The 15,161-nt window shown below is 36.3% G+C and overlaps 1 protein-coding gene across 1 annotated transcript; it reads left to right on the plus strand.

The window, feature by feature from the left end:
• The first annotated feature begins 740 nt into the window (after positions 1–740).
• Positions 741–14,534, plus strand: LOC129887204 (pyruvate, phosphate dikinase, chloroplastic). Its single transcript, XM_055962204.1, has 20 exons — positions 741–761; positions 1,027–1,083; positions 1,368–1,598; positions 2,177–2,314; positions 2,486–2,648; positions 2,793–3,028; positions 3,127–3,255; positions 3,420–3,599; positions 10,612–10,749; positions 11,087–11,251; positions 11,334–11,495; positions 11,582–11,671; positions 11,870–12,008; positions 12,396–12,573; positions 12,956–13,085; positions 13,295–13,423; positions 13,646–13,783; positions 13,879–13,956; positions 14,106–14,197; positions 14,324–14,534. Exons 1-20 carry the CDS (start codon positions 756–758, stop codon positions 14,364–14,366), a joined length of 2,622 nt encoding a protein of 873 aa, XP_055818179.1. The 5' UTR covers positions 741–755; the 3' UTR covers positions 14,367–14,534.
• The last annotated feature ends 627 nt before the right edge of the window (positions 14,535–15,161 follow it).

Below are 15,161 nucleotides of genomic sequence, written 5' to 3' on the forward strand. Positions count from 1 at the left end.
GTTTAGATGATGCATTCTACTTTCAACAATAATGGGTTCAGCAGTACTGATAGTGGTATGTGTGGGTTGTGAAGAATGGAGTGAATAAGAAGAGTAAAAGTTAAGGTTTATTAGGAGAATGAAGAGCAACAGACGCCAAAGGCCGCGAATGAAGAGGAAGTGATGCAAGGTCGTGACTGTTCTCTTCTTTTTTTGTGTGTTTTATCTAAGATCAAAAAATTCAGAAAAAAGATATATATAAATACCCCGCCATTCCAAATATATATATATATATATAAAAGATAACAAATTAAAGTTCATCTTTTTCTTTGTAGAGCATATTCGTTTTATATGATTATTGTAAAAAAAAAAATTCAGTTGACAAGTCTTTTTTCTTCTATACTCGTATATCATAATTCTATCTCATAATACCTTTTTAATCTATATTTATTTAGATTTCACTAGGTCCGTCTTTATCAAAATTAAATTTACCATAGGTAAATATTTTCTTTATTAAATTGTGTTGATCGGTTATCATCAAAACATATATGAAACCAGAATGATAGATTACACGTGCTTTTCAACAAAATGATAGTTTACAAGTGTTCTGCTGAATTAATTATTCTGTAAACTAAATCTTGACACGTAGATATGCTACTGACACGTGTTGCCTATATAAGAAGTTTATTATTTCAATCATTTCTCTGTCAATTGTTGTTCAAGAATTCTCTTTGAATTCTATCAGAAAGATAAGTGCTTTTCGTTCGTAAATAATCATGCAGGTACCTTTTGATCGATTGAATATATTGCTTTCATCTCTAATTTCATTTGGTATCGATTAATCTGAATTCACACTATTTTTTATATTGATTAAACGGAATGATAGCTATTTGTTAAAACTAATAACCTTTTGTCACAACGAATAATAAATAGGAGAGTTTCAAAATATGTACTTGTGTTTTATGTAAGTTATAGGGGACTTTTGTTTTGTATTTTTGTGTTATAAGTTGAATTTCAGTGGTTCAAATTTTTCTGTTTGGTGGACAGAGAGTTTATACTTTTGGAAAAGGAAGAAGTGAAGGAAACAAGGGCATGAAGTCCTTGGTAAGTTTCTATTTTATTTTTTATACTATCAGTGTAATTTAACATGTCGTTGTCTTAATTTCTCTGCTGGAGTTAGTAAGGTCGATAGAAAATTATATTATTTATGCATGTTTAAAATTATTTTATATATTATTAAATTTTGAACATAAAAATTTTAACTCCGCCGCAATATTTGTTAGTTATTTTTTATGTGGCCTGATAGTATAATTCTTTTATATAACCTTGTATGATTTGATAGTTTGAAGTTTAAGTTTAGTATGCACATCTGTATATGTGTTGTATAGCTGGGAGGTAAAGGAGCAAACCTTGCTGAAATGGCAAGCATTGGATTGTCCGTGCCGCCTGGGCTTACTATATCAACAGAGGCATGTCAGGATTATCAGATTGCCAAAAAGCTTCCACAAGGATTGTGGGAGGAGATACTACAAGGATTGGAAGTTGTGGAGAAAGACATGGGGGCTTTCCTTGGGAACCCCTCCAAGCCCCTCCTCCTTTCGGTTCGCTCTGGTGCTGCTGTAAGTGTAGCTTAAGCCTTCATTTATACCACTTGCTTATATCTCGCTCTGTGAAAAAATCACTTTAAGTACAGTCACCTAATTTATGCATTTTTTTGTGGTATTTCATATTATTGAATCGATAATTGTTGAGCTAGTTTGTTAAATATCTAATAAGTGATGCATATTTTGAGTTCTCAAGAGGTCCCTCTTTTGTTAAATGTCTCTATTCTAAACATCTTTTTTGGAAAATGCAACTAAAAATCTCTTGATTGATAGTACATAAACGTTTGACCATGTTTCATTGTAAAATTTGAAAAAAAAAGTAGCTTTTGTTTACAAAGTGAAAAATGATATTTGAAAATTGCCAATTTGAGAATGATCGTAAGTTCAAGCTAGGCAGTTAGATTCCTACATCGATAGTGGGAGTATTTGGTCTCCATATATGATGCTGGACAATCATCTTATCTTGAGCTTTTTGGGATTGAGGCAGGTCCATTTCTTATAACAGGTCATTATGCATGTTAGTCCATTTGGTGAAGTTTGTTCAGTTAATTTCTATATCATACTAGTGCTGATTTTTCTTTATCTATGTATAGATTTCTATGCCTGGGATGATGGATACTGTCTTGAACCTTGGACTCAATGATGATGTGGTTACTGGTTTGGCTGACAAAAGTGGAGAGAGGTTTGCTTATGACTCATACAGACGATTTCTTGACATGTTTGGAGATGTGGTGAGTATTCTCATCAATGTCTTTTTCTCTTTTCTAGTTTTTCCAACTCTTGTATCAACTTCCTTCTTTTTCAAATTTTCCTTCATTTCTTGAAAATGAAATAGAATGCTGGTTAAAGTCTCATCGTAGATTTTATCTCCTGTGGTTTAACAGTGGTCTGTTTGATTGAAGGTAATGAGCATTTCACATTCATTATTTGCGGAGAAGTTAGAGAGGTTGAAGGACTCCAAAGGAGTGAAGCTTGACACCGAGCTCACAGCATCTGATCTTAAACAGCTTGTGGAGCAGTACAAACATGTCTACGTTGAAGCTAAGGGTGAAAAGTTTCCTTCAGGTAATGTAAACCACAACCATCTTTCACTGATGGCCTGCATCCTGAGAAGGTCACGAAAGGCTTGCTCTGTCAACTTTTTGGTTTAAACCAAATTCCATAGGTTATGAGAGTAAATTAACTCTGTGGATATGACTATGTATACAGATCCCAAGAGACAGTTGGAGTTGGCTATCAAAGCAGTTTTTGATTCTTGGGACAGTCCAAGAGCCATCAAATATCGGAGCATTAATCAGATAACAGGACTTAAAGGAACTGCAGTAAACATTCAATGCATGGTCTTCGGGAACATGGGTAACACGTCAGGAACAGGTGTTCTCTTCACTAGGAATCCGAGCAGTGGCGAGAAGAAGCTCTATGGAGAGTTTCTAGTCAATGCTCAGGTCTAGAATATGCTAATTTGGTTCATTTTATGGTGCATGTGAGTTTTGGGATTCTCATTGTTTTTGTCGAGAATAGCTGATAAAACAGCATTAATCAGGGAGAGGATGTTGTCGCTGGAATTAGAACACCTCAGGACTTGGACGCAATGAAGGCGTGTATGCCTGAAGCATACAGGGAGCTTGTTGAGAACTGTGATATTTTAGAGCGACATTATAAAGAAATGATGGTAAACCTTTGGCATTATACTGGACTAAAGTGTCCATATCTTGCTTGTTTGTTTGTTTACCTTACCATTTTCAGTTTGGTTAAGTAAATTATACATCTCCAATAAATAGAAAAATTAGGACATCATTATGAATCTTTTTCTGTTTATGTTTTGACGAATGACAGGATATTGAGTTCACTGTTCAAGAAAATAGACTCTGGATGTTACAATGCCGTACAGGGAAGCGTACGGGTAACGGAGCTGTAAAGATAGCAGTTGACATGGTGAATGAGGGACTTGTTGACAAGCGCACAGCTATAAAGATGGTGGAACCACAACATCTAGACCAACTTCTTCACCCCAAGGTCCGGTTATGTCTTTTAAATCTTGCATGGTGTATGATGTAGCACTGATTATAGGTGTTCGTCCTATGCCACAGATTTGTAGCACTAATTGTAAGTGTCCATCCCATGCCACAAATTTCTTTTCTTCGTAGGGTTGAAAAAATGGTGAGTCAAAAATGTGGATTTGGTAGTTGGTAAATTTCAACAATCAAATCTCACAATTTTTTCCCACCAAGAAATCTAACTTTGAATTTTGATTTCTAATTGATGTCATTGATGACATCAAAGGAAATAATTTTTTTCTATAAAAGGAGCTCATTGGCTCATTTGTTAAACACACCAAAAACAAAGGAGAGAAAAAAAAGAGTAAAGCATCACAAAGAAATAATTTGTGAGGAAAAATAGAGAGCGTGAGCGATATTGTAGTGAGGTTGAAAAATTAAAAGAAGAACATTTCTTTTGAGTTTCTAGTGCTCTTTAGAGTAATTACACAAACCTACAAGTGTATAATTTCTTGCTAAAATGATATTAGTTACTCCTCTCAGCCGTGATTTTTTCCCTTATTCAGAAGAGTTCTCACGTAAAAATTTTGGTGTCATTATTGCTCTTTTTATTTTTGTTGATTAGCTGATTATTGTGTTCCACTTTTGTATTACCACAAATATTATTTATGTGGTGGGTTTATTTCCAACAATTGGTATCAAAGCACAAGCTGATCATTTATAGAAATATTTTTTGCGGTCTATCGTACTATACTCAGTGAAAAATATGTTTGGAGTAAAATACGAAGTAGTAAAATTTAACGGTGATAGTGATTTCTCAATATAACGGAGAAGGATGAGAGGTTTGTTCATTCAACAAGGATTGCAAAAGGTACTATGTGCAAATTTGACAAGTGAGAATCCATGAAATTTGAGGATTGAAAAGAAATGGATGAAAATGTTGCTAGTGCAATCAGGTTTTATTTAATATATTATGTGGTTAATAACATTATCGATGAAGAGAGTGCATGTGACATTTGGATAAGGTTAGAAAATTTATACATGTTCAAAACGTTGATAAATAAATTGTATCTAAAAAAGCAATTGTACGCCCTACATATGAGTGAAGATACGTTTTTTTTGTCACATTTAAATGTGCTTAATGGACTAATCAGGTAGCTAGCAAACATCATAGTAAAGTTTGAGGAGGAAGATAAAGCTATCGTGCTTTCGAAGTCGTTGCTATCTTCATCTGATAATTAATAACAACCATCTTACATAGTAAAGATGATATTGAGCTAAAGGATGTTACATCAGCTCTTCTACTCAATGAGAAAAGGAGAAAAAAGTCTGAAAATCATGGACAGACTCCCATCACAGAAAACTAGAGGCAGGGGTTATTAAAGGAGTTCAAGCAACTATGGTAGATTAGGAGCTCATGGAAAGTCGTCCGATCAAAATCAAAAACAAGAAATTGCTACAATTGCGTTCAACCAGGTCATTTCAAAAGAGATTCCAAATCTAAAAAAGGACAAAGGTGAAAGAAGTGGCCAAAACAACAATGACAACACAGTTGCAATGATACAAAATAATGACAATGTTATTCTCTTTATAAATGAGGAAGAGGAATGCATGCACATGGCAGGTGCAGAGACAAAATGGGTGGTTGACATGACATCATCTTACCGTGTTACACAGGTAAGAGATATATCTTGTAGATATGTAGCAGGTGATTTTGGCACCGTAAGAATGGGTAACACAAGTTACTCCTAAAATTGCTGGGATCAGAGATATTTGTATCAAGACTAATGTTGGATGGATGCACATTGGTACCAAAGGACGTGTGCTATGTACTTGATTTGTGAGTGAACTTGATCTCGGGAATTGCTTTGGACTGAGATGGATATGAGAACTACTTTGCAAATTAAAAATGGAGACTTAGACTTACCAAAGGAGCATTAGTGATTGCAAATGGAGTTGCTCATGACACGTTGTATAGGATAAATGCAAAAATAGGACGAACTGAATTAAATGCGGCTCACGAAGAAATTTTTGTAGATTTGTGGCATTAAAAATGGGTCATATGAGTGAGAAAGGATTGCAAATTTTGTCAAGAAATCACTAATTTCTTTTGCCGAAGGTATAACGATAAAACCTTGTGACTATTGCTTATTTGGTAAGCAAGATAGAGTCTCATTTTAGACATCGTAGGTCAGAAAGTTGAATATATTTGATTTGGTGTACTCTAATGTTTGTGGTTCAATGGATATAGAATCGATAGGCGGTAACAAATACTTTGTTACTTTTATTAATGATGTTTCATAAAAATTGTGGATTTATATCTTGAAAATTAAAGATCAGGTGTTTCAAGTCATTATATATCAATCTTTTAGTCTGCTTGCTATTGACTTGACTACATTGTCTCACTGAGCAGTGTTTCTCATGGAAGAAAGAAAGATGGGCCAAATCTTTTTCTGCCTTTGTCGAACTGTCTTGACGCCTTTGCAGGCTTTGACCTGCTTTCCTTCGTTTATCAAAGAGCGGATTCTTTATTACTAACTTTTCATGGTTGATCGCACCTCACACTTAAAGTAGTGTTTTTTGGTGTGAGTATGTATTTCATATTCATTACAGGCCAATAGAGGCAAAAGAAGGTCGAATAACATGCGATATGTGGATTTGATTCACCCTCAGTAATGAGAGGATTGGTCCTCTCATACCAGTGAATTGGGTCGTATACATTGGAGCTAGAGAGTACTAGCTCGCCATTTTCTTGCTTTTTGTGCCAGCTCGTGATCTAAACGAGTCGCACATACACCCTAGTACATGTTCCTCAACGCTGAGGGACCCCTCAAAGAGCGGGGGATTTCGTGACATTTCTTATTGGTTGTCTTGTATTTCGACACCTGCTCAATTAACCAAAAAGTATCATCGATCGAGATCGAAGCTTATGCAATTATGGAATTCCGTTCAAATAGAAATTTTTTTGCCAGTTCAAGGTCAACCATGAGCTGTAGGAAAAGAGAGCTATGCTTAAGTCAGTTCCTTCCGTCCATTTTTTTGGTAAGCCAAAAGTGCACTTTAGGTATGTAAGTAGTCCCGTATGAAATTCAATCACTGTCCTGTGATATTTTTACTTAAAAAAATGATTATTTAATACCATATTCTATTAATTCAGTTATAGTAGACTAGGAATCTAGAAAACTTCAAATCAAGAGGTCATACTTCGCCAACTACTCTTCCAGAAGTTTTATGCTCTGGTAGCAAGGGAGACGGGTCTAAAACTAAAGTGTGTCCGAATTGACAATGGAGGTGAGTACACTTCTAGGGAATTTGAAGAGTATTGTTCAATCCATGTGATCATACATGAAAAGACAATTTTTGAAACCCCATGACACAACGGTGTAGCTGAGAGGATGAACCGCACTATTGTTGAGAAGATGATAGGCATGAAATGATCAGAATGGCTAAATTGCCGAAGTTATTTTGGGGTGAAGTAGTTCAGACAACCTATTATCTTATAAATCATAGTCCATCAGTTTTATTGGAGTTTGACATCCCAGAAAGAGTATAGACTAATAACAAAGTGTCCTAATCGCATCTAAAAGTGTTTGGTTGCAATGTGTCTACACATGTACTGAAGGAGCAGAGAAAGTGAAGTTGGAACTGTTGATGATCTGTCCGAAAAGGCCAAGAAAAAGAATGGTATAGTCCCTAATCTTGTTACCATATCTTCTACTTCTAACCATTCCATAAGTGTAGAAAGTGTGACCGATAAGATTGTTGAGCAGGAAGAGCAACCAAATGAGGTTATTGAGCAGAGGGAGAAACTTGGTGATTATATCGAACAAGCTGAGTACCTTTCTCAAGAAGAATAAGAACAATGTCAAACTTTGAGAAGATCAGAAAGGTAAATGGTAGCGTCATCCAAGTATCCTTGAATGACCCCATTCGAGAACAATTGGCTGCTGTTTCACCTTTCTCGAATTCGATTTCCGTGGTGACTAACTATTATTTGATTAGATCATCGAATCTTTTATTTCTCTTGAGATTTCTTCAATGTTCAGTTCTACACGTCTTTTTTTCGGAGGTCTACAGCCATTATGTGGCATCGGAGTTACATCCCGTACGAAAGTTAATAGTATACCACTTCGACGGAGAAGTAGATCCATTCAAGTCACCCTTACTGCCACTCTACAGAACCGTACATGAGATTTTCACCTCATACGGCTCCTAGAAATATTCTTGTTATTGCTTCGACTCATATTCCCCAAAAAGTGGATCCCGCTCTAATAGCTCCGAATAAATTTAATACGTGCATTAAGATACGAAGGCTTCTTATTCCACAACAACGAAAGCACTTTTTCACTCTTTCATATACTAGGGGATGGAATATAATGAAATAGAGCCACTTTGAGGTTCCCTCTGAAATGAGGCATGTAAGGGAGCCACGGGACTTTCTTAAAGAGGAACCTCATGTAAATACCATGGAATAAGGTTTGATCCTATTCATGGAGATTCCGTAACTATTCCAAAAATGGAAAGTTCGACACAATTGGTCCTTCCTCAGAGTATGTCCTCGTACTCTCGTCAATGATGAGGGGGAACCAAAAATTCTGGAAGAGGTGTTATCTCATCCAAAAAAGAACTAGTGAATGAAAGCCAAGCAATAAAAGATGGAATCTCTACAAAAAAATGACACACACAAGATGATTGAACTTCCAAAAGGTAAAAGACTACTTAACTTCAAGTGAGTCTTTAAACTCAAGAAATATGGAAATGGCAAGCTGGTCAAATGTAAAGCTCGTTTGGTGGTAAAAGGCTTTGAGAAAAAAGGTATTGATTTTGATGAGATCTTTTCACTTGTTGTCAAAATGATTTCTATTCGAACTATTTTGAGCTTACGGCTAGCCTAGATCTTGAAGTGGAACAGTTGGACGTGAAAACTACATTTCCAACTAGAAAGATTTGAAGTATTTGAAAAAAACACATGGTGTGCAAAATGAGTAAGAGTCTTTATGAGTTGAAGCAAGCTTTAAGATAATGGTACAAAAGTTTGACTCTTTCATGAAAAGTCAAATTTACTCAAAGACCTATTCTGATCCGTGTGTATAATTCAAAAGATTTTTTGACAAGAACTTTATTATATTTTTGTTGTATGTGAATGACATGTTAATTGTAAGACAGGACAAGGAGTTGATTACCAAGTTAAAAGGAGGTTTGTCTAAGTCATTTGACATAAAGTACTTGGGCTCAGCACAACAAATTCTAGGGATGAAGATTGTTTGAGAACAAACAAGTAGAAAGTTGTGTCTATCTTAGAAAAAGTACATTGAATGTGTACTAGATTGCTTCAATTTGAAGAGTGCTAAAGTTGTTAGTACACCACTTGTTGGTTATCTAAAGTTGAGCAAGAAGATGTGTCCTTCAACAAAGGAGGACAAGAAAATATGGCGAAAGTTCCCTATTCTTCAGTTGTTGAGAGTTTGATGTATGCAATGCTATGTACCAGACCTGCTATTGCTCATAAAGTTGGGGTTGTTAGCAGGTTCCTTGAAAATCTTGAAAAAGAACACTAGGAAGCAGTAAAGTACATACTCAGATACCTGAGAGGTACCACAAGCGACTGCTTGTGTTTTGAAGGATCTGATCTAATATTGAAGGGATATACAGATGCTGATATGAAAGGTGACTTGATAATAGAAATTTCACTATTGGATATGCTGACGAATGTGGTATAGAGAAATAAGTTCGAATTGTGCAAAAACCTTGTTGGGATTCACTCAAACTAAGAAGCCGGTGTTCTCTCCTTCAGGTGCATGGGACTGAAGGGGGAGATTTGTAGGTGTCTATCCCATGCCACAAATTTCTTTCCTTTGTTAGGTTAAAAAAATGGCGAGTCAAAAATGTGGATTTGGTAGTTGGAAAATCTCAACAACCAAATCTCACTATTTTTTCCCACCAAGAAACTTACCAAATTTTGAATTTTGGTTTCTAATTCATATCAACAATGATATCAAAGGGAATAGATTTTCCCTATAAAAGGAGCTCATTAGCTTATTAGTTAAACATATAAAAAACAAAGAAGAGAAAAAAAAGAGTAAGACATCACAGAGAGAAATATTCTGTGAGAAAAAATAGAGAGCAGTGAGTAATATTGTAGCAAGGTGGAAAAATCAAAAGAGGGACATCTCTTTTGAGTTTGTAGTGGTATTTAGAGTATCTATTTAGACCTACAAGTGTATAATTTCTTACTATAATGATATCAGTTGCAATGCTAGACCCGTGTTTTTTTTCTTATTCAGAAGGGTTTCTACGTAAAATATTTGGTGTCATTATTGCCAGGGCGAGATCTACGTGGACTTCAGGGGTTCATCCGAAACCCCTGAATCGAAAAATTACACCGGTCATATGCATTTTATATTTATATATTTAATATTGAACCATCTGAACACAAGCAAGTAAGGGGCTTGGTTTAGTGGCTATGGGGGTTCAATACTTAGCAAGCACGCGGGTTCGAATGTGGCTAGCACCACTTTTCAATTTTTTATTTTCAGTATTTATTGTTTTTCCTAAATAAATGACGAACCTTCTTCTTTGTTATAATTATCTCGTTGCTAATCATGTTTTATTTTTATTTTTATTTATTCATTAAGCATGTATATTAATTTCTTAATTAAATTAGTGTGAAGAGCTAAGCTATATATTTTTGTTCCTCGCATGTTTAATTCTCTTAAGTTCTAACTAACTTTTTACTTTACGATTCAATATCGAAAGCAAGTGTAGCCTCTAATATTTGATCTGACTCGTTCATATGTGATTTGACATGCTTATTTGTCGGCACTATTTAGCATTTTTACTTGAACCCCCTCAGTGGAAATTCGGAGCGACTGATTATTGTTCTTTTTATTCTTGTTGATTAACTGATTATTGTGTTTCACTTTTGTTGTTTGTATTACCGCAAATATTATTTCTGGGGAGGGTTTATTCCCAACACTCATGTATTGGAAATGGAAAGATAAATACTTTTTTTGTTCTTTTGCTTGTTATAGTTTGAAAATCCAGCGGCTTATAAAGACAAGGTGATTGCTAAGGGCCTTCCTGCCTCTCCTGGGGCTGCAGTGGGACAGGTTGTGTTCTGCGCTGAAGATGCCGAAGCATGGCATGCACAAGGGAAGAGTGTTATTTTGGTATTTCCTCGCCTCACCCTGTATCTACTACTCATGGTGAATTGATACCTATGCTACCGCACTGTGGTATCTTTGTTTACGTGAATTGTCTTTTATTTATTTTCTTTTATATATTCCTGTGGGTGGGGGAAGGGGAGTGTTTCTGAATACGACATTGTTTATTGAAATCTTTTCATCAACCATTGATAAAAACAATGTCAATGTTTCAGCTTCTTGAGTTAATTAAAGTTCTGGGATGTTGGTTGTAATCTTGGAAACAATATACACGACATTGCTGCCGTGTAATTAACAGTTTCTCCATTCTTGAAATTAAACTTTTCCCTTATCGCATATAAAGGTGAGAACTGAAACAAGTCCAGAGGATGTTGGAGGCATGCATGCTGCTGCTGGGATCTTAACCGCACGAGGTAGGATGACATCTCATGCAGCTGTTGTAGCCCGTGGCTGGGGTAAATGTTGTGTGTCTGGATGTGCTGATATTCGTGTTAATGAGTCGGAAAAGGTACGACCATAGCTACTCAAAATGAAACACAGTTATTGACATTAAGGAACTTGGAAGAATTCATTTGATCCATTTAATGCAGGTTCTCATCATTGAAGACAAAGTGATTCATGAAGGAGATTGGCTTTCATTAAATGGATCAACAGGTGAAGTAATCTTGGGAAAGCAACCACTATCGCCTCCAGCTATGACTAGTGATTTGCAGATCTTCATGTCTTTGGCCGATAAGATCAGGCGCATCAAGGTGCCCTAGGATATACGGTAGTATTATTCTGCATAAGTCAACTATGATACTTTTAACTGATCGTGAATATGCTGCCAATGGATTAGGTTATGGCAAATGCTGACACACCAGAAGATGCACTAGCAGCAAGGAATAATGGTGCTGAAGGGATTGGTCTATGCAGAACAGAACACATGGTACTCTTTTCTTTTTTAAATACGTATACTGTCTTCTTGTATTATCTTGCAACATATGTTACCTCTCTTTGGATAGTTTCCAGTTTCCTTGCCTTCTTCAATGAAGGGGATAATAATCAGTACTGCCTCAAGAGAAGTGCCACATCTTTTGAAATTCATTTTTTATTCAATGTGAGCTGATGCACATCTCTCTTTCAGTTCTTTGCATCAGACGAAAGGATAAAAGCTGTGAGAAGGATGATAATGGCAGTTACTCTTGAGCAGAGGAAGGAAGCGCTCGACTCATTGTTGCCTTACCAGAGATCTGATTTTGAGGGCATTTTCCGTGCAATGGATGGTAAGTTCAATAGCAACTACTATTATTACCTTTCCGCACTGAGAGTCTATGTTGCTCGTACTCTCCAAAAATGCGGCCGCACCTGTGTTGGATCCTCTAAAACTGCACTGCTTTTGAAGGGTCCGACACGCAAGAGACATTTTTGAAGAGTCCGAGCAACATAGCTGAGAGTTACCTAAGAAAAATGATGGGACTTTCTGGGATTAGAATGGTATCCAGATCATGTATCTCACTACCTTACTAGATAAAACTTCATTTCTATGTTCGTAAGAACACAACTATAACTAGGATTTAGTTTGTGCTAGCAGAATGTCTGTCCAAATTTCCAAGTTGACGTAAACTTCCAAAGTGAATATGTGAGATGTACTAAGTTTTCAATCTTTTCAGGTCTTCCGGTGACAATTCGACTGTTGGATCCACCACTTCATGAATTTTTGCCAGAAGGGAACCTGGAAGAGATTGTGAGTGAACTAACAACACATATAGGCATGCGTGAGGAAGATGTCTATTCTAGGATTGAAAAACTGTCAGAAGTCAATCCCATGCTTGGATTTCGAGGCTGCAGGTCTGATATTTTTCGTATCACAAACAATTGATCTACTTTAACTGCATTACTTTGCAAGGACTAAGGGATGTTGTATAAACGAAAGAAATTTGTAGTAAGTTTCCAGTTTCTTGAGAGATAAATCCCTAAATGTAGTATATTACAGACCTGCATATGTTTTGTCAGACGTTCCACTATGAATGTATAACTTGGTGTAGGTAGTGATCATCTGATTCTGATTTGAGCAATGCAGCATCTCTTTTCGTCTCACAATCCGGAACCAGACTTTCTTATAATAATCTGCTTGTAAATTGCTGGTGGAAACTGTAGAGTATTTGAAACCGTAAATATATGGCACAATTCTTTCGCTAGTAGAGTAATATTTGTTTTTTTTCTTTTACAGGCTAGGTATATCCTACCCGGAACTGACAGAAATGCAGGCTCGTGCCATCTTTCAAGCTGCTATAACTATGAACAACAAGGGTATTTCAGTATTTCCAGAGATAATGGTTCCCCTTGTTGGAACACCTGAGGTATGTGTTTTGTGGTTTGTATAAGAAAAGTTCTCCTATTCTTACCTCTTGAATATTGTTGATGTATCACGAATGAAGAAATATAATCTCCCTTTTCATTTTATGAAGCGTATACAAGGGGGTTAAATTGATTATTTTTTGGTAAGTGGATTTATACCGGTCCTTCTGACAAAAAAATTACAAAGTAACAGTGCACTTTTAATTGACAGGAATTAGCTCATCAAGTCGGTTTAATCCGTGATGTTGCCAAAAAGGTTTTCGCAGAGATGGGTACCTCATTGAATTATAAGGTGGGCACCATGATAGAGATTCCTAGAGCTGCTTTGATTGCAGATGAGGTACGTATTTTGAAGCAATCACCTATGTCCTTGGTGAGTTATTTTATTAACGGTAGTTGCAAAGAGTTAGACGGTGCACGATCTCAACTTAACTTGTGAAAGATTTTCAATTACTAACCTCTTCAATGACATATTGCAATATCTAAGTTCTACTCTAGAAAGGCATACATTTTGCTATATTAATTTGCTTATCCTACATATTTCACTGGAAATTGGTGATAGATTGCTAAAGAAGCAGAGTTCTTTTCCTTTGGCACCAATGACCTCACACAAATGACATTTGGATATAGTAGAGACGATGTAGGCAAGTTTCTTCCTATATACCTTGCAAAAGGCATCCTCCAACATGATCCATTCGAGGTTAGCTTGCCATATCTCAAACTACTATATATCCATGTGAAATGTAAAAGTTCGGAATCTTGCATGTTAACGCTTGAAGATTTAACATCGCTCAGGTTCTTGATCAAAAGGGTGTTGGCCAGCTCATCAAGATGGCTACAGAAAGAGGTCGGGCAGCAAGGCCAAACTTGAAGGTCAGTTCTGACTTAGAATGAGAGATTTAACATATATACACTGACAACAATGAATTTCTATACTAGGAATAACATTTTTCATTTAATATCAATCTGAATAACTTGTTTTTTGGTTCAATATGTAAGGCTAAAAGTGTGAGATATAACAGGTTGGAGTTTGTGGAGAACATGGTGGGGATCCTTCTTCAGTTGCATTTTTTGCTGAAGCTGGATTGGACTATGTTTCTTGTTCTCCATTCAGGTCTCTTTTTCTCTTCAATATTATTGACTCAAACAATTTGCTTCTTTAAAAAGACGTGTTTGATGATTAGCTATATTAATTGACGATTGGCTAACGGTTTTTGTATAATTATATGTGCTTAATCAGGGTGCCCATTGCAAAGCTAGCTGCAGCACAAGTTGAAGTTTGAAGGCAAGGTTCAAGGAAGAAGATGTAAATAAATAAATACAATTAGTGTATACCAAAAAAAAAAGAAGAAAAGTTGTTTAGGAAAAGGGGAACAACATCTATTACTTTCTTTCCAAAGACATGAAACTAATGTTTATATGTTGAGAAATAAATGTTAAGACTCAATCCACCGGGTCTCACCTACTCTAAGTAAGTGTTTCTTTTTTAAAGTTGCTCATTCTTGACCTATTCTATCTTAACTTTAGCTACGCAGAAATCTAAACGATGGATGGCTTTAAGTTTCGAAATATTTTTGTCACGCCCCGGGAGGGTACCCTAGACGTGATCGGCACTCGAAAGCCATTTCTGGCCTTCAAGCGAACCACCTGATTCAGTCACACTATCATACACACTATTCACATTATGGGGGTCGAAGGCCAAACACTATCAACTCAACAAAATAAATATAATAAGACTCCTCAAAATAACAGTCCAGCCTCCCCACACTCTAGTCTATAAAGCCTCTATCAAAGTCTAGGAGGTGCCAATGACAAGCCCATGGCTACCAACAATCAAAATAAAGCACAAAACTACATAGGGAGCTCAACATCCTCCAGAAACTAGGAGAACTCACAAAGTAGCGGGAAGTATGTAGATCTTCAATGGTGCGCCGGTTGATGATCTCTGGTACCTGTCTCTGCATCATGAAATGATGCAGGCCAGATGGCGTCAGTAAGTGGAATATACGAGTATGTAAAATGGCCGAATAAAACAACATCAGAAAAGGACCAACCAACTCGGAAATCTCATCTCATAA

Source organism: Solanum dulcamara, chromosome 4 (assembly GCF_947179165.1).
Source record: "Solanum dulcamara chromosome 4, daSolDulc1.2, whole genome shotgun sequence".
Lineage (NCBI taxonomy): Eukaryota > Viridiplantae > Streptophyta > Magnoliopsida > Solanales > Solanaceae > Solanum > Solanum dulcamara.